The sequence below is a fragment of the Phyllobates terribilis genome, unplaced genomic scaffold (assembly GCF_046119375.1).
Source record: "Phyllobates terribilis strain yellow unplaced genomic scaffold, ASM4611937v1 Scaffold_11__3_contigs__length_659146591, whole genome shotgun sequence".
Lineage (NCBI taxonomy): Eukaryota > Metazoa > Chordata > Amphibia > Anura > Dendrobatidae > Phyllobates > Phyllobates terribilis.
In genome coordinates this window covers 328,820,152-328,844,429 of record NW_027362771.1, presented here as the reverse complement: position 1 = coordinate 328,844,429, position 24,278 = coordinate 328,820,152, and the positions used below count along the sequence as shown (strand labels likewise).

The 24,278-nt window shown below is 44.2% G+C and overlaps 1 protein-coding gene across 4 annotated transcripts in view; it reads left to right on the top strand.

Annotated features, from left to right (window-relative positions):
- Positions 1-24,278, top strand: part of SCAPER (S-phase cyclin A associated protein in the ER) — a 408,076-nt gene that overhangs the window by 219,519 nt on the left and 164,279 nt on the right. For all 4 annotated transcript variants that reach the window (XR_012251257.1, XM_073652665.1, XM_073652664.1 and 1 more), the window contains exon 23: positions 19,588-19,703. Coding sequence is in view for 3 of the 4 variants with exons in the window: in XM_073652665.1 (XP_073508766.1) it covers positions 19,588-19,703 (116 nt within the window). In the remaining variant the exon portion in view is untranslated. The remainder of the gene's footprint in view (positions 1-19,587; positions 19,704-24,278) is intronic.

Here is a 24,278-nt window from a genome sequence, read left to right as displayed (position 1 = left end):
GTAGGAGTGTTTATTTTTTTTTTTTATGTGCAGCATGATGGTGATTAGGGGGACCATGCATACTAGGATAAGGATGAGGGGGCCATACATACCATGGTAAGGATGAGGGGCCATACATACCAGGGTAACGCTGAGGGGAGCATACATAGCAGGATAAAGATGAGGGGGCCATACATAACAGGATAAAGATGAGGGGGCCATACATACCAGGATAACGCTGAGGGGGGCATACATACCAGGACAATGATGAGGGTGCCATACATACCAGGATAATGCTGAGGGGGGCATACATAACAGGATAAAGATGAGGGGGCCATACATACCAGGATAAGGATGAGGGGTGCCATGCATACCAGGATAGGGATGAGGGGTGCCATGCATACCAGGACAGGGATGAGGGGTGCCATGCATACCAGGACAGGGATGAGGGGTGCCATGCATACCAGGATAGGGATTGGTGTGCCATGCATACCAGGATGGGGATTGGTGTGCCATGCATATCAGGATGGGGATTGCTGTGCCATGCATACCAGGAGAGGGATGAGGGATGCCATGCATGTCAGGATAGGAATTAGGGGTGCCATGCATACTAGGATAGGGATGAGGGGAGCCATGCATACCAGGATAGGGATGAGGGGTGCCATGCATACCAAGATGGAGGGGTTCCATGCATACCAGGATGGAGGGATGCAAGGCATACCAGAATGGGGATGTGTACCACGTATAAAAGGAAGGTGGGGGGCATATATACCAGGATGGGGGACATTACCCCTATACCAGTGTCAGCAGAAGACCCCCTCCCCCTTAAAAGTGCATCATGAACACATTTTTTGCTTACATTTTTTTTTTTTCCTCCTCTAAAACCTAGGTGCGTCTTATGGTCTGAAAAATACGGTAATCTTTCTCATGAATTGCCTGTTTATCTGCTTGTGCGGCCTTTGTGTTGTGTGTTTGTACATGCACTCGGACTTCACTCGGTCATTTCTGTCTGATTACACTAAGTATTAATAAATGATGTTAAGAGCTCCAGGATCTGGCTGTGTAAGTGTGAGTTATAGCAACCTGATTTGCTTTAAAATATTTATGCCTGTCTGCACTTATTCAGGAAATTGATCAGAACTGCATAGGAATGAATCAGTTTGTTGTGGACGTTCCGGAGCTTGCCTTGTTGCTGGTGCAAGTCCGGTTATGCTTTATTTAGCAAGGTCCATTATTTCCGGACTAATCTTTTTCACAGTCCGGTTACACCTGCTGCCAGATCTGTGCTCTGTGGTCGTCTTGATCTAGCTATCTTTTTGCTTGTACAGTTTAGCACAGGGGTCAGTCTTCTAATTTATTTCTGAATCTAGGATATGATAAATGTCTGCTTGGAATGTTGTATCTATGGAATATCTATTACTGGTTTTCTGCCCATAAAAGGGTAAATACGTTGTAAAAAGTCAACGTATCAAAAAGTTGGCAGTGGTTACAAGCGAGCATCTAATTAAATGGAAACTGCCGGCTGGACTGTAATGAAGTTCAGGTTCTGGTGCTGCCTTATTACAGAGTCATGAGGTGACCGGCTTGTTACTTCACCGTGATCCTATTAAGGAGAAATGAGACAATTTGATTTAAACATTAACACAACGCTTATAAAACATATTGGGGTGAGATTTCCTGTAATCAAAATGACCTCTCATGAAATATCACAGATGCAAACATGATCCGTGATTAGCTGCACCAGGTTTCTTCCCGGAATCCAACACTTTTCCCCATCGTTTCTTTTATTAGTCGAAGCCGTATACAAGATGGTTAGGTCATATAGGAATTGCTGGATATAGGCATGTATATGGACTTGTACACATAGTGCATCAAGGAATGATATTTCATACATTGTTATATTGTTCACAAGACCTTAAAAACTATTTCTCCCAGAAAAGTATTGCAATTACATGTGTTTTGTTATACACATGTTAATTTCCTTTTGTGTGTATTGGAACAACACAAAAAAAAGGCAAATTAGACATAATTTCAATCAAACCCCCAAAAATGGGCAAGACAAAATTGTTGGCACCTTTCCAAAAATCGTGTGTAAACAACTTTGTTTCAAGGACATAAACATGTGTATAACAAAACATGTGTATCGGTAATTGCAATAATTTTCTTTGAGAAATACTTCATTTTCTGGAACAATTTCAAGGGTGCCAACACTTTAGGCCATGACTGTGTATGTGGTGTATATATGTATATAAAATGTAAAATTAAAAATGTAATAACAAAAGTGCTCGCCACCCAGGTGTGGAGCAGGTTCATTAGCTAGTGTGTGTGTATATATATATATATGAGTACAGACCAAAAGTTTGGACACACCTTCTCATTTAAAGATTTTTCTGTATTTTCATGACTATGAAAATTGTACATTCACACTGAAGGCATCAAAACTATGAATTAACACATGTGGAGTTATATACTTAACAAAAAAGTGTGAAACAACTGAAAATATGTCTTATATTCTAGGTTCTTCAAAGTAGCCACCTTTTGCTTTGGTGACTGCTTTGAACACTCTTGGCATTCAACAACGTCAACATAGCAATGCGACTGCCGTCGCCATTACCTCTGTGGCTGGCGCGTGCGCACTGCTATGTTGACGTTGTACATTAATTCAATAAAATGGCGTCAGCATGTGCACATACTGTGATCTCCGGCTCCAATTTATTGAAGACACTGTATATGCGAATTCGCACAGTGTCTTAAAAAAATTGCTCCGGATAGCGCAGTATGCACACGCGCTGGCTCTGGCGCCATTTTCAGCTAATAAATTTAAATGTTGAAAATAAGGCTTTCTTCAAATACAGGTGCATCTCACTAAATTTGAATATCATTCATTTCAGTTCTTCAATGCTAAAAGTGAAACTCATATATTATATAGCGTCATTACAATTAGCGTGATCTATTTCAAGTGTTTATTTCTGTTAATTTGATGATTATGGCTTACAGCCAATGATAACATGAAAGTCATTATCTCAGTAAATTGAAATAATTAACAAAAAAACACCTGCAAAGGCTTCCTAAGCGTTTAAAAAGGTCCATTAGTCTGTTTCAATAGGCTCCACAAACATGGGGAAGACTGCTGACGTGACAGATGTCCAGAAGGCAGTCACTGACACACTCCACAAGGTCCCAGAGTTCCAATTTTCATTTGGAAATCAAGGTCCCAGAGTCTAGAGGAAACGTGGAGAGGCACACAATCCAAGCTGCTTGAGGTCTAGTGTGAAGTTTCCACAATCAGTGATGGTTTGGTGAGCTATGTCATCTGCTGGTGTAGGTCCACTGTGTTTTATCAAGGCCAAAGTCAGCGCAGCCGTCTACCAGGAAGTTTTAGAGCTTTTCATGCTTCCCTCTGCCGACAAGCTTTTTGGAGATGGAAATTTCATTCTCCAGCAGGACTTGGCACCTGTCCACACTGCCAAAGGTACCAATACCTGGTTTAAAAACAACAGCATCACTGTGCTTGATTGGCCAGCAAACTCACATGATCTTCCTTGTCAAGAGGAAGATGAGAGACACCAGACCCAACAATGCAGACGAGCTGAAGGCTGCTATCAAAGCAACCTGGGCTTCCATAACACCTCAGCAGTGCCACAGGCTGATCGCCTCCATGCCACGCCGCATTGATGCAAAAGGTGCCCCTACGAAGTATTGGATGCATTTACTGAACATACATTTCAGTAGGCCAACATTTTGGATTTTAACATAATTTTTAAAGCTGTTATAAAGTATTCTAATTTACTGAGATAATGACTTTTGTGTTTTCATTGGCTGTAAGCCATGATCATCAACATTAACAGAAATAAACTCTTGAAATAGATCACTCTGTTTGTAATGACTCTATATAATATATGAGTTTCACTTTTTGTATTGAAGAACTGAAATAAATTAACTTTTTGATGATATTCTAATTTAGTGGGATGTACCTGTACCTTGCGTTTCCAAATATGCCTGTGAGCTGCGCTATCGATGTCCGCTTATCCCCATCACATGACCCCTGGCAGCAGCTGCCTCTGATGTCCGGTGATGCCACGTCAACTTCCAGAATTGAAAGCTGACCCGGCATCATCGAGGCAGGACCCAATCTCCCTGAGTGACCGGGCTGTGGGCGTAGTTGCACCGCACATCACAGCCCAGCATCGCGCGGGCTTGCGGCGTGACATCACCGGACATCAGAGGCAGCTGCAGCCGGGGGTCACGTGATGGGGATGAGCGGACAGCGATAGCGCCGCTCAGTCACTTTTGGAAATGCAAGGTATTTGAATTCTTCAATAAAATGGTGGCCGACTCAACGCATGCACATCCCAATATGTCCGGTCCCATTTTCTTGAAGACACTGTGTCTGCAAATTTGCAAACACAGTGTCTTCAATTAAATGGCGCCGTAGTGCAAATGCGCTGACTCCGGCTTCGGACAGAAGGACACATCTCCGGTTATATTTTATATATATATATATACATATATATAATGTATACACACGTGGTCAAACTTGTTGGTACCCCTCGTTTAATGAAAGAAAAACCCACAATGGTCACAGAAATAACTTGAATCTGACAAAAGTAATAATAAATTAAAACTCTATGAAAATGAACAAATGAAAGTCAGACATTGCTTTCCTGCTTCCACAGAATTTTTAAAAAAATTAAACTCATGAAATAGGCCTGGACAGAAATGATGGTACTCTTAACTTAATATTTTGTTGAACAACCTTTTAAGGCAATCACTGCAATCAGACGATTCCTGTAACTGTCAATGAGACTTCTGCACCTCTCGACATGTATTTTGGCCCACTCCTCATGAGAAAACTGCTCCAGTTGTCTCGTGTTTGAAGGTTGCCTTTTCCAGACAGCATGTTTCAGCTCTTTCCAAAGATGCTCAATAGGATTTAGGTCAGGGCTCATAGAAGGCCACTTCAGAATAGTCCAATGTTTTCCTCTTAGCCATTCTTGGGTGTTTTTAGCTGTGTGTTTTGGTTCATTATCCTGTTGCAAGACCCATGACCCTCGACTGAGAACAAGCTTTCTGACACTGGGCAGCACATTTCTTTCTAGAATCCCTTGATAGTCTTGAGATTTCATTGTACCCTGCACAGATTCAAGACACCCTGTGCCAGATGCAGCAAAGCAGCCCCAGAACATAACAGAGCCTCCTCCATGTTTCACAGTAGGGACAGTGTTCTTTTCTTGATATGTTTCATTTTTCTATCTGTAAACATAGAGCTGATGTGCCTTGCCAAAAGCTTCCATTTTTGTCTTAACTGTCCATAGGACATTCTCCCAGAAGTTTTGTGGCTTGTCATCATGTAGTTTGGCAAATTCCAGTCTGGCTTTTTTAAGATTCTTTTTCAACAATGGTGTTCTCCTTGGTCGTCTCCCTTGAAGTCCACTTTGTATCAAACAACAACGGATAGTGCGATCTGACACTGATGTTCCTTGTGCTTGAAGTTCACCTTCAATCTCTTCAGAAGTTATCCTGGGCTCTTTTGTTACCATTCGTATTATCCGTCTCTTTGATTTGTCATCGATTTTCCTCCTGCGGCCACATCCAGGGAGGTTGGCTACAGTCCCATGGATCTTAAATTTCTGAATAATATGTGCAACTGTAGTCACAGGAACATCATGCTGCTTGGAGATTATCTTATAACCTTTACCTTTAACATGCTTGTCTATAATTTTCTTTCTAATCTCCTGAGACAACTCTTTCCTTTGCTTCCTCTGGTCCATGTTGAGTGTAGTACACACCATGTCACCAAACAGCACAGTGAGTATCTGCAGCCCTATATACGGCCCACTGACTGATTACAAGATTGTAGACACCTGTGATGCTAATTAGTGGACACAACTTGATTTAACATGTCCCTTTTGTCACATTATTTTCAGGGGTACCATCATTTCTGTCCAGGCCTATTTCATGAGTTTATTTTTTTTTTTTTATATTCTGTGGAAGCTGGGTTGACAAGCAATGTCTGACTGTCATTTGTTCATTTTCATAGATTTTTAATTTATTATTACTTTTTTCAGATTCAAGTTATTTCTGTGACCATTGTGGGTTTTTCTTTCATTAAACGAGGGGTACCAACAATTTTGACCACGTGTGTACATATATATATGTGCAATACGTAAAATAATGTTTAATATTGTTTTATACTGGGAGTCATAGTAAAAAAAACTGAGAGTTGTAAAGGCATTGTCCATACATCCTATTTCAAAAGGCGTCCACTACACTTCCTGCAAACTGCTGATTGTTCCCGGAGAAGCTGCCGCCAGCAGGTATTTCCGCTGTAGTAGAAGTGTAGTATTTAGTGTTGAGCGAGCATGCTCGACACTGCTCGGTACTCGTCCGAACATCTCACTACTCGAGATGCTCGGCGAGCACCGAGCATTTTCGGGTTACTCGGGCGGGAGCTTGGGTCTCCGCCCTGCATGTTTGGCGCTCTTTACAGAGCCAATGAACATGCAGGGATTGCCAGCCAGTCACTGATTGGCTGGCCGCACAGCGTCACCTCGAGTATTTAAAACTGGGCGCCGCCATCTTGGACACAGTCGCTCCGGATCAGACAGTGTAGGGAGAGTGCTGCTGAGCTAGGGAGAGATTTATACTGCGAAGTAGGTAGTGTAGGGTCTCTAAAGCCTGCAAAATCAAACAAACAGTCCTTCTGAGGACTAATATCCATCCCAGATATCAGGCAGGCAGGCAGGCAGGCTGTATAGGAGACGCAGTGGTTATACCAACAAACACTGCATTACAGTCCTGTGTACTGCTGCTACTCAAATTGCTAGACTTAGCCCCAGGTCTCAGGGGCCCTGAAAAATCCTTTTTTTTTTCATTTAAATCCTCTTTTTTTTTTTTTTTCCTCAGTCAGACTGTACAAATACCCGTCTTATTAACCTTTTGGTATTTTTTCCCCAAAAAAAAAAAATTGAGTGTGTCTGTGAGTGTTCAGGCACAAATATATCTGTTTAAAAGAGTCTGGTTTTGGCCAGATAACTAGAACTGTGGTTTTGCAGGTCCACGGTTCAAATCTCTGTATTATCCAATTTTTTGCCTTTTTCCATAAAAAAAAACAGTTTGAGTGTCTCGCTGACTGTTCAGACACAAATATATCTATTTAAAAAAGTCTGGTATGCGCCAGGAAATTAGAACTGTGGTTTTCCTCTTCCACGGTTCAAATCTGGGTATTATCCACCTTTTTGCCTTTTTTCCATAAAAAAAAAACAGTTTGAGTGTCTCGCTGACTGTTCAGACACAAATATATCTGTTTAAAAGATTCTGGTGTAGGCCAGAGAACTAGAACTGTGGTTTTCCTCTTCCACGGTTCAAATCTGGGTGTAATCCACCTTTTTGCCTTTTTTACATAAAAAAAAAACAGTTTGAGTGTCTCGCTGACTGTTCAGACACAAATATATCTGTTTAAAAGATTCTGGTGTAGGCCAGAGAACTAGAACTATGGTTTTCCTCTTCCACGGTTCTATTCTCCTTTTTATTACCCTTTTGCCATTGATAGTGCGAGAGTAAGCTATTTTACTTCATTTACAATGGGCAAGGCGCGTGGCAAGGGACGTTCTGGTGATGGTGAGTGCAGAGGACGGGGCCGTGGCCAAGGTGAAAATGTGCCACAACCAACAGCCACATCTTCTCGCTTCCAGTTCTTGACCGAATTACTAGGGAAGCACACAACAACACCACTATTGCCAACTGATCAGTGTGAACAGGTTATTAATTGGATAGCAGATAATACTTCCAGTCACCTGGGCACCACCACCTCCAGTCTGTCTTCCACACGGTCAAGTCTTAGTAGCCGTGAGTCTCGACCGCATACTCCTCCTCACCCTGATGCTCTTTCCTCCCACCATGCCGAGTGTCGTCAGACAGCAACTGATCCCACAGTTGGACACTCTGAAGAGCTGTTCACTGGTCCATTTCCATATTTGGGCCCCTCGGCTGCTCCGCTTGAAGTGTGGGAAGAGAAGATCCCATGTAGCGATGGCCAAATATTTGAACAGCCACGGCCACAGGAAGGCAACGCTGGCAATTTGTCACAAGAGGTGGACGATGACGAGACACAATTGCCATGAAGTGAGGAGGAGGACCGTGGTGCGGAAGTGGAAGAGGAGGAGGTGATGGATGATCTAGTAACTGACCCAACGTGGCAGGAGGACACGCAGAGCGAGGCCAGCAGCACACAGGGGGAGGGAGGCAGAGTACCCCAACAGGCAGGAAGAAGCAGTGTGGTGGCCGCAGACAGAAGGCGGGCAACCGTTCCCCGTAACACCAACACGAGGGACGCTGCCAGTACAACCGGTAGGTCTTCCAGAGTCTGGAATTTTTTTAAAGACTCTGCTGTTAACCCCAAAAAGGCCATTTGTACCACCTGCCAGGCCAGCATCAGCAGGAGTGACAAAACTACCAGCCTGACCACCACCAGCATGATCAGGCACATGGCAGCAAAGCACCCGACTTTGTGGGGCGAACCCCAGGGTCCACGACCAGTGTCAGCGTGTGTCACTACTGCTTCTTCCGCTGTTGTGCGTGTAAGAGAACCCCCTGTTGTGCGCGCAAGGCAATCCCCTGTCCATACTGCATACAAAGATGCCCCCTCCTCTCAGTCTTCACTTGTTTGGCAGTTTCTCAAGAAACAGCATCAACGTCCACGTCCCACCGCAGCGTTAAATTGTCCATATCCCAGACCTTTGAACGAAAGCGCAAATTCGCACCCAAGGCCCCACAGGCCACAGTCCTAAATTCGCACATTTCACAACTGCTTGCGTTGGAAATGCTGCCTTTTAGGCTGGTGGAGACGGAATCCTTCCGCAACCTTATGGTGGTGGCCGTCCCTCGGTACTCGGTCCCCAGCCGACACTATTTTGCCCGGTGTGCCATCCCCGCACAACACAAGCACGTGTCCCAAAACATCTGCCGTGCCCTCAACAGCGCAGTTACTGGTAGAGTCCACCTGACAACGGACACGTGGACAAGTGCTTGTGGCCAGGGACGGTACATCTCCCTGACGGCACACTGGGTAAACATAGTGAAAGCCGGGACCCAGTTGGACCTTGGAACGGAACACATCCTCCCCACACCGAGGATTGCGGGCCCTATGTCAGTCAGAGTTGCCCCTACAGTGTACAGCTCCTGAGCATCATCCTCTTCCTCATGTTCAGCCTCCATCTCAGATATCACCACATCAGTTACAAGCTGGAAGCACTGCAGTACTGCCTCAGCCAAGCGGCAACAGGCTGTGCTGAAACTCATAAGCTTAGGTGATAAACCTCACACTGATTGTGAGTTGTGGACAGCTGTGAAAGAGCAGGCAGATCTGTGGCTGAGACCGCTGAACCTACATCCCGGCATGGTCGTGTGTGACAATGGCCGTAACCTGCTGGCGGCTCTGAGGCGAGGCGAGATCACACACGTACCATGCCTGGCTCATGTGCTTAACCTCGTGGTTCAGCAGTTTCTTAAATCGTACCCCGAGTTGCCAGATCTGCTCGTCAAAGTACACCGCCTGTCAGCTCATTTTCGGAAGTCGGCTACAGCTTCCGCCGCCCTTGCTGTGTTGCAGCAGCGTTTGCAGCTTCCGGCACACCGACTGGTGTGTGATGTCCCCACACGTTGGAACTCTACCCTCCACATGTTGCAAAGGATTTGTGAGCAGAAGAGAGCAGTTGTGGAGTACTAGCTGCAACAAGGCCATCGATATTCAGGTCAGACTCCACACATAAGACCTCAGGAGTGGACCTGGATGTCTGATATATGTACCATCCTGACAAACTTTGAGGAGTCCACCAAGATGGTGAGTGACGATGACGCCATCATTAGCGTCAGCATCCCACTTGTCTGTCTTTTGCAACGCTCTCTGCAGAGAATTAAAGAGGAGGCATTGCAGCCAGAGTATGATGAGATGGATCAAGAAGCCGTAGCGGGCAATTACACGCAGCCCAGCCTCATCTCATCCCAACGTGCATTGTGGGACAATGAGGGAGAGGAGGAGGAAGAACAGGAGCTGGTATCATGCGCTGTAGACGGTAGTACCTGTACAATTGTCATACCGTCGGTTCAGCGTGGGTGGCCTGAGGACAGGGGGGAGGAGGAGGAGGAGAGCATGGTCAGTCGTCATCTTGGTGAGGACACGGAAGTCTTGCCGGTTACCAGTCTGGCACGCATGGCTGACTTTGTTACGCTGCCTTAACCGTGACCCTCACGTTGTCAAAATGTTGGGTGACAGTCATTACTGGTTGGTGACCCTTTTAGACCCCCGCTACAAGGAGAACTTTCACTCTCTTATTCCTGAGGTGGAGAGGTCTACAAAAATGTGGCAGTACCAGAAGGCCCTTGCTGCAGAACTGTTTAAAAAAATTTCCCATCTGAACACGCTAGCGGCAGAGGTCACAGTTTTTTGCCCAACCAAGGTGTACAGGCGAGAGAGACGCGACTCCAATCCAGCAGTGGCAGGGGAACACTGTCAACGTTCTGGGACAGTTTTCTGAGACCCGCCCAGCTTACAGGCCCTGAGGCGCAGGGTACTCTCACAAGGAGTGGAAAGTTTCAAAAGATGGTGAGGGAGTACCTTGCCCACCGTACCAGCGTCCTCCGTGATTCCTCTGTGCCTTTTAATTATTGGGTATCCAAGCTGGACACTTGGAATGAACTCGCTCTGTACGCCTTGGAGGTCCTGGCCTGGAATATTCTTTAATGGCCAAGTCAGTCACCTGATCTCAACCCAATTGAGCATGCATTTCACTTGTTCAAGACTAAACTTCAGACAGAAAGGTCCGCAAACAAACAGCAACTGAAAACCACCGCAGTGAAGGCCTTGCAGAGCATCAAAAAGGAGGAAACCCAGCGTCTGGTGATGTCCATGAGTTCAAGACTTCAGGCAGTCATTGCCAACAAAGGGTTTTCAACCAAGTACTAGAAATGAACATTTTATTTACAATTATTTAATCTGTCCAATTACTTTTGGTCCCTTTAAGAACAGGGTGGCACATGTTAAGGAGCTGAAACTCCTAAACCCTTCATCCAATTTTAATGTGGATACCCTCAAATGAAAGCTGAAAGTCTGAACTTCAACTGCATCTGAATTGTTTTGTTTAAAATTCATTGTGGTAATGTCTAGAACCAAAATTAGAAAAATGTTGTCTCTGTCCAAATATATATGGACCTAACTGTTTATATGTGACTGACACGTTTCTATTAGTGTTGAGCGAGCATGCTCGACACTGCTCGGTACTCACCCGAGCATCTCACTACTCGGGATGTTCGGCGAGCACCGAGCATTTTCGGGTTACTCGGGCGGGAGCTCAGGTCTCCGCCCTGCATGTTTGGCGCTCTTTACAGAGCCAATGAACATGCAGGGATTGCTAGCCAGTCACTGTAATGCCGCAGCCATGTTGGTTGTGGGCATTACAGTGATTGGCTGGCCATACGGCGTCACCTCGAGTATTTAAAACCGGGTGCCGCCATCTTGGACACAGTCGCTCCGGATCAGACAGTGTAGGGAGAGTGCTGCTGAGCTAGGGAGAGATTTATACTGCGAAATAGGTAGTGTAGGGTCTATAAAGCTTGCAAAATCAAACAAACAGTCCTTCTGAGGACTAATATCCATCCCAGGTAGACAAGGACTTGCACGGGGATAGTTGCAAGTCTGCATCTTCTGATGCAGCAAGGATCCCTTCTGATGGGCATACTTTTAGGCAGTGACCTGGGTGTTAGAGATGCTTCCAGGGGTCTTCCCCATGCTGTTCCCATGTCTTTTCAGCACTGTATGCATGTGGCACACAGCACATGGCCAGATAAGGTTGTAAAATGTTAAAATGACATTTCCCGGTGAATGCATTTGTCACGGTTGAAAGCAATACAAAAGTGCAAAAACGCATAAAAAATGCTACTTGTGAACATAGCCCAAGGTGTGGAGGAGTATTTTTTTGGGGGGTTATTTATTTTACCTTATGCACAAGTCTTTACCCTGGAAAGGATGTTCCTTAACATATTTCACAGGAAAACCGTTTCAGTTTAGTTTTTGAACGTTTTATTGTGAGCCCGTAAAAGTGGCTTAATAACTCTGACCACGTTGTTGACAGCAGTGACCTGGGTGTCAGAAATGCTTCCTGGGGCGATCCCCATGCTGTCCCCATGTCATTTGAGCACTGTCACTATCGTTTTGGGCACTTTTTAGGCTTTCTACAGACTGCCGGGGGTGCCGCCGCAAAAATGCTCGTGTCTCCCATAGACTAACATTGGGCTCGTTGCTCGGGTCGAGCACCCGAGTATCACGGTGAGCTCGGCCCGAGCATTTTAGTGCTCGCTCAACACTAGTAGTATTACATGGCTCTTATTGATAAAAATGTCTGACCTTGTAATACAAGCAAGACCCTTGTCCGTGAAAACAGGAACCGCTTCTGCTCATACGTGTGAAATCCTGAGAAGACGTGATGTCTTGGTGAGACAACCCCTTTAATGTGGAGTATGGACCAGATAATAAAGTTATTTAATGTATAAATAGAGGTTTAAATAAGGTAAAATTAATTATTTTATTCTCTAAAATGTTTGTGCTTAGACTAGGCAGTCGATGTTAGATTGGTCATTAATTTTTGTACTACAATATCAAGAAAAGCTGCTACTAAAGTTATGGTATTATGCAGTATAAAGCCTTGTAAATATTAAAGACTAGTACTATGAGGCAGCCCCCTTAAACAGTCACATGCCCTCCTATCTAATATTTCTGGCCTATCTTAGAGATAGGTCATCAGTTTTGAAGCGGATCTGTCATGAAACTTCAGAAGGCAAATTTTATACAATATTAAATAGATTTCTTACTTTGGTAAGAAAAATTGTGTAATTACTTTGAGAATCCATGTGACAATAGCTGTATGATCCTGATATTAAAATGAGTGTTTTAGCTAATCCAGTTATCACTTCCTGCCTGGCTCACTCCATTGAATTACATGAGTTTACAGGTGCTGAAGTGGCCAAAAAAACTGTTTGCCTGCTGTAACGGTACTTTGCAGCTCCATAGTACTTGCGTCTGCCTGAGGTCCTTCCAAACCAACAAAATATTGATCGGCTACCCTAAGGGTAGGACATAAGTTTTAAAGCAGATCTGTCACTGTATTTCACAACACTAACTGCATTTATTATTGCAAAATGCTCGGCCGTTATTTGGATTGTTGATTGTCGACCTAAAAATCATCGTTCTTGACAGCACATCACCCGACAAAAGCAGGGGGTGTGCTGCCGACAATATACATGCTGTTCTGTTCCGATACTGTGTTTATTTACCTGTGTGAACAGGCCTTTAAACGAGCTCCAATCAACTTATATAGAATTGATCTGCGCTCATTTATGGGCAAAACCTTTTACAGAGCAGTTATTGGCTCCCTTGTGTGACCATCACAATGACATGGACAGATTTTATTTACTGGATGACCTTGAGATGCTCATAATACCTTTTCAAATCACCAATTGCCCACCAATGTTTTGAAATGTTAAGGCCCCATACACATTAGATAGCTATCGGCCAACATCTGTCTCTCCCGACTCCACATATATAGTAATGTTCTCCTCAGCTGAGCGTTCTTCTGTTCTTTATGAGAAGAGTCACTACCATACTCCTGGCAGTGGCTGATCTCTTCCCTGAATTTCAGAATCGCCCACTGAAATTCAACAGGGCTAACCAGTTGGCCTTCATACACTTTAGATTGACTTCTGATTTGTCGATACAGGTGGCATTGGCTGACTTTAGTCTGATGTGTATGGGGCTTTTCCTCTGTGTGAAAGCCACTTGGGAAGCATTTCAGTCCTTTGTTAATGTTGTATTTATGCTCTTGTGGCTCCCTCTCAGGGTGGCCTGCAGGCTATGATACTTCAGGTAATGTAGCTACCTCCTCCTGTCTGGTTGACTACTTTGGATTTCATGTACGTACAGATACTAAAGTGATCTGCTATGATGCATTACAGCTCTATGATCCTCAGGTCTGCCTTAGGTCCTTCCCCTCTTAGGCAGCAGGAGGCATGAGAAGACTGCTCAAGGATGTAGTGTCTGGATGAAACCATGCATGAAGCCTGCAGGAACAAGACAGGTAGTAGGCCATGTGTTTTCTCTCTACTGAGAGGATAGCTGGAGGGTACAGTATTCTTCATCTACCTAGACAGTCTTAGAAAGAAAATGTCCAATGTTCAATTTTTCTGTGCAGTTTAGACAAAAGCAGCCGCCATCCACTGTACATGAAGTAGATCCTATCATCTATATATGTTTTTTTAAAGGAATTTATCTTTTAGCAAAAAATAAATACATAAAATGACTCTGTAGTTAGCATTGTTATGTTGGGTTCCAATCCAAGGACAATATCTGTATGTGGTTTGTATGTTCTTCCCCATTTTATGGGTTTCTTCCAGGATTTCCAGTTACCTCCCAGATTTCAAAAACGTACTTGTGGTTTAATTGGGTTCCTTTAAAATTGTCCCTCATGTGAATGCATCCCCCTGTCCTTTTTAATTTGTTAGCTGGACCGCCAAAAAGTCTTGTTTTATATCATCCACTTAGGATGTTTTTGTTTTCTTTGTCAAGGGCTGCATTGTCCAATCCTTGTCTGTTCTTAATAAGTCAAGTACAAAGCTGTCCTGACCCCTCACCCGGGAAAAGCCCCTCCACATTAACAGCTGTTGTTCCTTTCATTAGCTGAGGTAATTGTAACTTGTAGTCAAAATTGGACGGATCCCCATGCAGTGTAATTCAGGTCGTCTCCCTGTTATCCCCCTCCTGGCAGTGTTACTGGAAGGCAGCCGCTAAGCTTATTAGTCTGCTGTCACTCACACTGCCAGCCCTGGAGACTGACGACCATTTAGCTGTTTAAACAGGTCTCTGGGGTTGCCACACACAGAGGACATTCCAGGACATTGCTGATCATTGAGCAGCACATGTAGATGTGTACACGGAGTATTTCTCTACCGAGAAGACCGTACACATCTCCACAACAGTGCGATTGGGTTTATTCCATCCTGCAGATTAGAGTTGTTGTGAGGCATAAGTGTCCGTGAAGATGTCATAGTTGCTCTAGGCCAGTGGTGGACAATTAATTTTCCCAAGGGGCCACATGAGAGGTCATGACTGTTGTGGAGGGCCAAACCAATAAGCTGAAATTAATTCTGGTCAATATTAATATTAACATATTAATTATAATTTTATATTAATATTAATTGTATCACTTAATATTTAGCAGAATTAAGTATGCTGTCTAGCTGCTGCTAACACATATTACGATAGGGCTGATTGTAACATGTATCTTACCAGTAGCAGTGAATCAATGCCATATGATTTGCTGCTTTTTATAAGGTATATAAATCTTATTGCTCCTTTTATTCAGCCCTTGAATGTTGATCAATAGCTCCCCCCACACTATGATATCCCTACAGCCCTACCACACTTAGTATAATGTCCTCCACAGCCCTCCTACAGAGTATGATGTCCTCCACAGCCCTTCTACAGAGTATGATGTCCCCACAGCCCTCCCATACAAAGTATGATGTTTCCACAGCCCTCCCACACACAGTCTAATATCCCTACAGCCATCCCACACACAGTATGATACCCCAACACCCAATATGATGGCGCCACAGCTCCCCAGCATAGTATGACCTTGCCTGATCAGGTCTGCTCTAAGCTCATTTTATGTATTTTATATCTATTTATTACTCCACGTTCTTATGGGTTAGAACATTATTTATAGAATTACATTTATGATGGCACAAGTAGTCATTTGTACATATCACAATTGGGTTTGAAGGAATAATGATTGATTACTCTATGTGTATATATGGACAACATACCCCTTTGGAAAACGCCAGTTAACAACTGACAGTCCACTGGTAAAACAGTCTTTATTGAAATCTGACACATGGTCTGTAAGAAGAATATTGGATAGTGCACATTGGTCCATCTATTAAGTGTAGCAATACGGAGAATGTAGTAGTATTTCTAGACAGACTAACGTAGATTACTATAAAGAGACATAACTAATTATCTAGTCCTTTTGATTATTCTTAAGAGGAATCAAAGTTTGCAATAATAGCCAGTACGTTAGCTTTGCACATGTGTTGGTCTCTAGGACTTATCAGAGTGCAGTTTGTATAGGACGTAACTTCTGATAATCTAGTTGGGCAATGTCTATCTAGCCCTTTAAGGTGGCCATACGCATGAGATAGTTGACAGATAAATATCTCTCATTACTACCTCATACTCAGCTCAACTGAGTGTTCATGTATTTTCAATGGGGAGAAAGTGTCAGCCAGACATATCTGGCAAAGGCTCATCTCCCTGAAATACAAATTCTATCCTTCTTTATCCTGACTACACATCAGATTCATGGGCCTTTCAGTTTCATCTAATGTGTATGGAGGGTGGCTTTAGTTTCCTTAGCGAGGTTAGATAGATTACATAGATGTGTCGCCCTATACTCATTCATTAGTCAATGCTCTTAACTGTGTTTTTATGAATTTAGATTGAAATTAGAATTATCTTATTTCTTCTAGAGATGGCTGCTTTTTAGATATTTTCAGCCTATACATAGGGCCTAAATTGGCATAAGAACATGGCTGTTTTTTCTTACCCAGTAAACGAATAACAAGCGCTGTGATATTATGTAGGTCAGAGTTTCCACAGTTAACCAACTGCTCCCATTTGGGTCCCGGTTTTGAACTTTTTATAGAACAAAAAGTTTTTCTTGACTTTTAGTACTGTAAGATTGCTAAGATGCAGCCCCTCCATTATAAAATTAAAAGTGGTGTCTATATGTTCTTATGACTGGATTTGAGGGTGTTTTTTTTGTTTCTGTGTGAACCATTTTGTAAATGTGTGAATAAAAAAAATAAGGCTCCAGTAACTTCTCATTATTTTCATATATTCGGTTCATATGTTGGCAAAGTCTTCTGATGTGAATGGTAAAAGTGTGCAACTTCACTTAGTACAGTGAAGTCTCTCCAGAAGACCACTCCTCTAGAATGCCACTTCAATGCAATTCTGGGTGGTCATCTCAAAGAGGTTTCACTCGGGCAGCATGGTGGCTCAGTGGTTAGCACTGCAGCGTTGCAACGCTGGGGTCCTGAGTTCAAATCTCACCAAGGACATAATCTGCAAGGAGTTTGTATGTTCTTCCCGTGTTTGACTGGGTTTCCTCCCACACAATGCCAATAATGTATGTGTAACATTCCTGGCTGTGTGCTTGCATGGTGCACCACCTCCCACCATGCAAGACCGCAATCTTACCTGTCAGTCTATGCTGCACTCTTTGTTTCAATTCCTGCTGTGTCCATGTCTCTTGTCTGATTGCTTAGGGCGTCGGCGCACCTTTCTGCTTGTTTCTTATAGCTACTGTGTGCACAGTCCTAATGCGTCCCTAGCCTATTGCTGTGAGTCACTGGATACTTAAACCCCCTCCACCCAGTAGGAGGTGCTTGAGCAACACTTTCACTCAGTTTGTCTTTTTCAACTGAGGTGCCAGGTCCTGTCCTGACTCTAGTCTGTCTGCCACCCTGGGGGCTGAGTACCCAGGGCCTTTTCCAGTACCTGTGACTTCTAGTCTGTTTCCACCACCCTGGGGGCTGAGTACCCAGGGCCGCTACCTGTATCTCTGACTTCTAGTCTGTTTCCGCCACCCTGGGGGCTGAGTTCCCAGGCTCGTTCCTGTGTCTCCGGTTCAGTTCCTGTCTGAACAGTGTCCTAGCCCGCTACTTGTTTCTCTCTATATCCGTACCGTCCCTTTGCCTGCAGTGTCTGAACTTGCACCTAACTCCAACTCGTTGTCTCTGTACTTCTGTTTGTGAGGTTTGTGTCCACTCGCTACTTCATTGTAAGTACCTTGTGTGTATCTGGTTCTGCTTGTCCCCTTTCCCTGCCTCCGTATCTACCTCCTGTGTTTTAACCATCTTCCTGTATTTTCCAGTCTGTTCCATGTGAACAGAGCCCTGTCCTGTTTGTCTTCACCTTCTGCTCTGCTTGTTCACCGCTCCGGCGGTTCCGCTCTGCTTCGCTTGTTTGCTGCACCTGCGGTTTTGCTCCGCTCTGCTTGTTCTACCGCATCTGCGGGTTTTGCTCTGCTCTGCTTGTCTACCGCATCTGCGGGTTTTGCTCTGCTCAGCTTGTCTACCGCATCTGCGGGTTTTGCTCTGCTCAGCTTGTCTACCGCATCTGCGGGTTTTGCTCTGCTCAGCTTGTCTACCGCATCTGCGGGTTTTGCTCTGCTCTGCTTGTCTACCGCATCTGCGGGTTTGCTCTGCTCAGCTTGTCTACCGCATCTGCGGGTTTTGCTCTGCTCTGCTTGTCTACCGCATCTGCGGGTTTTCCTCTGCTTTGCTTGTCTACCGCATCTGCGGGTTTTGCTCTGCTCAGCTTGTCTACCGCATCTGCGGGTTTTGCTCTGCTCAACTTGTCTACCGCATCTGCGGGTTTTGCTCTGCTCAGCTTGTCTACCGCATCTGCGGGTTTTGCTTTTCTCAGCTTGTCTACCGCATCTGCGGGTTTTGCTCTGCTCAACTTGTCTACCGCATCTGCGGGTTTTGCTCTGCTCAGCTTGTCTACCGCATCTGTGGGTTTTGCTCTGCTCAGCTTGTCTACCGCATCTGCGGGTTTTGCTCTGCTCTGCTCGTCTACCGCACCTGCGGCTTCTTTCCTGTGTCCCAGTCTGTACAGGTCCCTATCCTGCCTGCGTTTTTATCTGCCAGTACCCGCCTCTCTGCATGTCAGCCGTGCCTGCCTTTGCCCACCTGTCTGCACGCCAGCCGTGTCTGCCAGTGCCCACCTGTCTGCATACCAGCTGTGCCTGTCAATATCCACCTGTCTGCATACCAGCGGTGTTTGCCAGTACCTCTCCTGTCTACATGCCAGTCTAACCTGCCTGTTCCTGCATTCCCCGGTGTGGGTCAACAGCTGTGACCGGGGTCTGACCTGGAGTAGCACCTGGTCCCTCTGCTCGGTTCCTCCTTGGTTCACGGAGTCGACTGAGCCGCTGTGCGACCTTGGTCGGATCGGGTTGATACTTAGTTACGCCCCTCCAGGCACTCCTCGGTTCATGGTACAGTGAGATCACTAATCACGCTCACGCCAGTCAGTCCGGGCTCGAGCGTAACAGTATGTATTTATGTGGAGTGTGTTGTGTTATTCTATACTGTAAAAAAGGTTTTCAAGCTTATCCCGGCCAGACACATGGCACAGAGACACTGTTGTCATATACACTTTACATGTATGCGTCTTCATCAGCTTTTATCTCATTTTTTAAATCCATTTGAACTTTAATTTTACTGATTCGTTTGAGACTGTTGACAGCAGCTGGAGAACAGAAAGTCTCTGGACATTACAATGACCGTCCCCATGCATAGCTCTTTTAATATCTTGGTCATTAGCATGCTGTCACTAAAGTTGGGTGGTTTCAATGTCTCTTATGTTAGTACTTGAATTAGACACATCAGTTCGTAATATGTTAATATTAAAACTTTGTTCTTATTTCCTTTTGTGTTTTTATTTCTTTTCCCGTTTTGTTGGACTAAATGCTTATTTTTCTCTTTCTAAAGAATTCCTCTGACCAGATATCGTTTCGGGCTGCTGGTGGGCTGTCAGTCGTGGAACAGATCCTACAAATGGTGACACCTCTTAGTAATTCCAGCACATCATCCCGCGTCCCTTTCAAGTAAGAGTTCATTGTTTTTTACGGTAGGGGTACATCATAAGAGTATGGACATATTTAGGCTGAAAGTTGAAGGACTAGATAGAACTTGTAGTTGCTCCTGTACAGTCAGTCACTGTTTGCTGCCTGCACTAAAGTTTGGCTGGCTTGCCGACGAAGTAGTCACTTGGATGATTCAAGTGACTGCCTCTATCTTAGATCATGTGGATGTGAAGACTGCTGATCACTAGTGTTTACACAGTACATACATGGGCATCCAGAATTTTTATTTGCACAGACGAGGTGTAATATAACAATAGTTATACGTATATAACTTTCGCTCTTATTTCTACCTGAATGTCAAAAAAGGTGCTCACTAGGGTGACATGGATCCTCTAAGCTCAAGGTTCAGTGCGCACACGGACAAAGGGCATCAGTGCAGCAGACAGGTGACGAAAGCAGTAAATGGATAACAGACAGGAGACCATTAGCAGAGTTACTGAAGGCCGCAGGCAGATGGGTAACTGAGGAACTGACAGCTGCAGGCAGACAGGAGACGTCCCGAAGGCTGCAGACAAGTAGTAGTGGTACTGAAAGCCACAGACAGGTAACATACTGAAGAAAACAAACAGATAGCGGTGGTACTGAAAGTTGCAGACAAGAAACTCAGGGACAGGAAGCCACAGACAGACAGGTGACATCCTGACAACCGCAGAAAAACCTCCAGAGTAACTAGAAAATCTTAATATCATGGAAGCCACAGGTAAATAGGAGACATCCTGGAAGCCGCCGGCGGACACACGTAGCTGAGGTCCTAAAAGACCAGGAACAGGGAGCAGACAGAACTCCAGTGTAAATAGAAAGTCTGAATACCATGGAAGCTGCTTGCAGACAGGAGACTTCCTGGAGACTGCAAACAAGTAGCAGTGGTACTGACAACCGCAGACTGGTAACTCAGGGACTGGAAGCCACAGACAGCCAAGAGACATCCTGCAACTGTAGCCAGGAACTGGGCACAGACAAACTAAAAGTCTTAATAGAAAATCTTTAATACCAAGACCCAGGTGTGTGTCTTGGAAGGCCTTATATAGGCCTAGAAAGTTCAACAGATGGGAGCACGCCAGGCTACTTCCAGAGCCCGACGTGGAGCACAAGAAAGTTTAGCAAACTATGATGTAGAGAGCAGAGCCCAGACCCGGGACAGGTGTGTAACACTGAAATTATATGGCAGAGTTCAAATACTATTTTAAGGGTGTTGTCTCATTGCAGTCATTTATGGCTTCAATGTCTGATAAATGGGCGTCCTACTTCATGGATCCACAGCTATCTCCAGAACAGAGGGCCAGAGATCCTTTGCTATAGCGGGTGAAGCTGTGACTGGGAGTTCCGAAAAGTGCTCTTGGCTGTTTTCTGAACGCCTGTAGATATAAATAGAGGAAGCTACACGTTCACAGTCACCTCTATAATTACAGTATCTTTTGCACCAGTCGGAACATGGAATGAAGGGACCTGTGTTTTGAAAAGAAGAGTAGATCCCAGATATACTATGGACAATTTGCTATATATGTATATATAATTTGCTATATATATATATATATATACAGTACAGACCAAAAGTTTGGACACACCTTCTCATTTAAAGATTTTTCTGTATTTTCATGATTATTAAAATTGTACATTCACACTGAAGGCATCAAAACTATGAATTAAGACATGTGGAATTATATACTTAACAAAAAAGTGTGAAACAACTGAAAAATATGTCTTATATTGTAGGTTCCTCAATGTAGCCACCTTTTGCTTTGATGACTGCTTTGCACACTCTTGGCATTCTCTTGATGAGCTTCAAGAGGTAGTCACAGGAAATGGTCTTCCAACAATCTTGAAGGAGTTCCCAGAGATGCTTAGCACTTATTGGCCCTTTTGCCTTCACTCTGCGGTCCAGCTCACCCCAAACCATCTCGATTGGGTTCAGGTCTGGTGACTGTGGAGGCCAGGTCATCTGGCGTAGCACCCCATCACTCTCCTTCTTGGTCAAATAGCTCTTACACAGCCTGGAGGTGTGTTTGGGGTCATTGTCCTTTTGAAAAATAAATGATGGTCCAACTAAACGCAAACCGGATGGAATAGTATGCCGCTGCAAGATGCTGTGGTAGCCGTGCTTTTTCAGTATGCCTTCAATTTTGAATAAATCCCCAACAGTGTCACCAGCAAAGCACCCCACACCATCACACCTCCTCCTCCATGCTTCATGGTGGGAACCTGGCATGTAGAGTCCATCCGTTCACCTTTTCTGCGTTGCACAAAGACATGGTGGTTGGAACCAAAGATCTCAAATTTGGACTCATAAGACCAAAGCACAGATTTCCACTGGTCTAATGTTTATTCCTTGTGTTCTTTAGCCCAAACAAGTCTCTTCTGCTTGTTGCCTGTCCTTAGCAGTGGTTTCCTAGCAGCTATTTTACCATGAAGGCCTGCTGCACACAGTCTCCTCTTAACAGTTGTTGAAGAGATGTGTCTGCTGCTTGAACTCTGTGTGGCATTGACCTGGTCTCTAATCTGAGCTGCTGTTAACCTGTGATTTCTGAGGCTGGTGACTCAGATAAACTTATCCTCAGAAGCAGAGATGACTCTTGGTCTTCCTTTCCTGGGGCGGTCCTCATGTGAGCCAGTTTCTTTGTAGCGCTTGATGGTTTTTGCAACTGCACTTGGGGACACTTTCAAAGTTTTCCCTATTTTTCGCACTGTCTGACCTTCATTTCTTAAAGTAATGATGGCCACTTGTTTTTCTTTACTTAGCTGCTTTTTTCTTGCCATGATACAAATTCTAACAGTCTATTCAGTAGGACTATCATCTGTGTATCCACCAGACTTCTGCACAACACAACTGATGGTCCCAACCCCGTTTATAAGGCAAGAAATCCCACTTATTAAACTTGACAGGGCACACCTGTGAAGTGAAAACCATTTCTGGTGACTACCTCTTGAAGCTCATCAAGAGAATGCCAAGAGTGTGCAAAGCAGTCATTAAAGCAAAAGGTGGCTACTTTGAAGAACCTAGAATATAAGACATATTTTTGGATATAGAATATCCAAATAAATCAAGCAAATCACATTGTATAAATTAGATAAATTTTTTTTATTTTACAGTGAGAAATAAGTATTTGAACCCTCTGGCAAACAGCACTTAATACTTGGTGGCAAAACCCTTGTTGGCAAGCACAGCAGTCAGACGTTTTTTGTAGTTGATGATGAGGGTTGTGCACACGTCAGGAGGAATTTTTGTCCACTCCTCTTTGCAGATCATCTCTAAATCATTAAGATTTTGAGACTGTCGCTTGGCAACTCGGAGCTTCAACTCCCTCCATAGGTTTTCTATGGGATTAACGTCTGTAGACTGGCTAGGCCACTCCAAGACCTTACTGTGCTTCTTTTTGAGCCACTCCTTTGTTGCCTTGTCTGTATGTTTTGGGTCATTGTCTTGCTGGAAGACCCAGCCACGAGCCATCTTCAATGCTCTTACTGAGAGAAGGAGGTAGTTGGCCAAAATCTTGTGATACATGACCCCATCCACCTTCCCTGCAGTACGGTGCCGTCGTCATGTCCCCTTTGCAGAAAAACACCCCCAAAGTATAATGTTTCCCCCACAATGCTTCGCAGTTGGGACGATTTTCTTAGGGTTGCACTCATCTTTCTTATTCCTCCAAACACGGCGAGTGAGTTAATGCCAAAGATGTCAATTTTTGTCTCGTCTGACCACAGCACCTTCTCCCAATAACTCACAGAATCATCCAGGTGTTCATTGGAAAACTTCAGATGGGCCTGCACATGTGCCTTCTTGAGCAGGGGGACCTTGCGGGCACTGCAGGATTTTAAACCTTTAAGGCGTAATGTGTTACCAATGGTTTTCTTGGTGACTGTGGTCGCAGCTGCCTTGAGATCATTAACAAATTATCCCCGTGTAGTTTTAGGCTGATCTCTCACCTTCCTCATGATCAAGAATACCCCACGAGGTGAGATTTTGCATGATGCCCCAGATCGATGTCGATTGACAGTCATTTTGTATTTCTTCCATTTTCTTACTATTACACCAACAGTTGTCTCCTTCTCACCCAGCGTCTTACTTATGGTTTTGTAGCCCATTCCAGCTTTGTGCAGGTCTATGATCTTGTCCCTGACATCCTTAGAAAGCTCTTTGGTCTTGCCCATGTTGTAGAGGTTAGAGTCTGACTGATTAATTGAGTCTTTGGACAGGAGTCTTTTATACAGGTGACTATGTAAGACAGCTGTCTTTAATGCAGGTAACGAGTTGATTAGGAGCGTCTAACTGGTCTGTAGGAGCCAGAACTCATAATGGTTTGTAGGGGATCAAATACTTATTTCTCACTGCAAAATGCAAATAAATGTATCTAATTTATACAATGTGATTTTCGTTTGTATATTCTATCTCTCAATGTTAAATTAACCTACCCTTAAAATTATAGACTGTTCATTTCTTTATCAGTGGGCAAACTTACAAAAACAGCAAGGGATCAAATAATTATTTCCCCCACTGTATATATAGTGTTTAATATTGGAAATTGTTTATAATATATATAT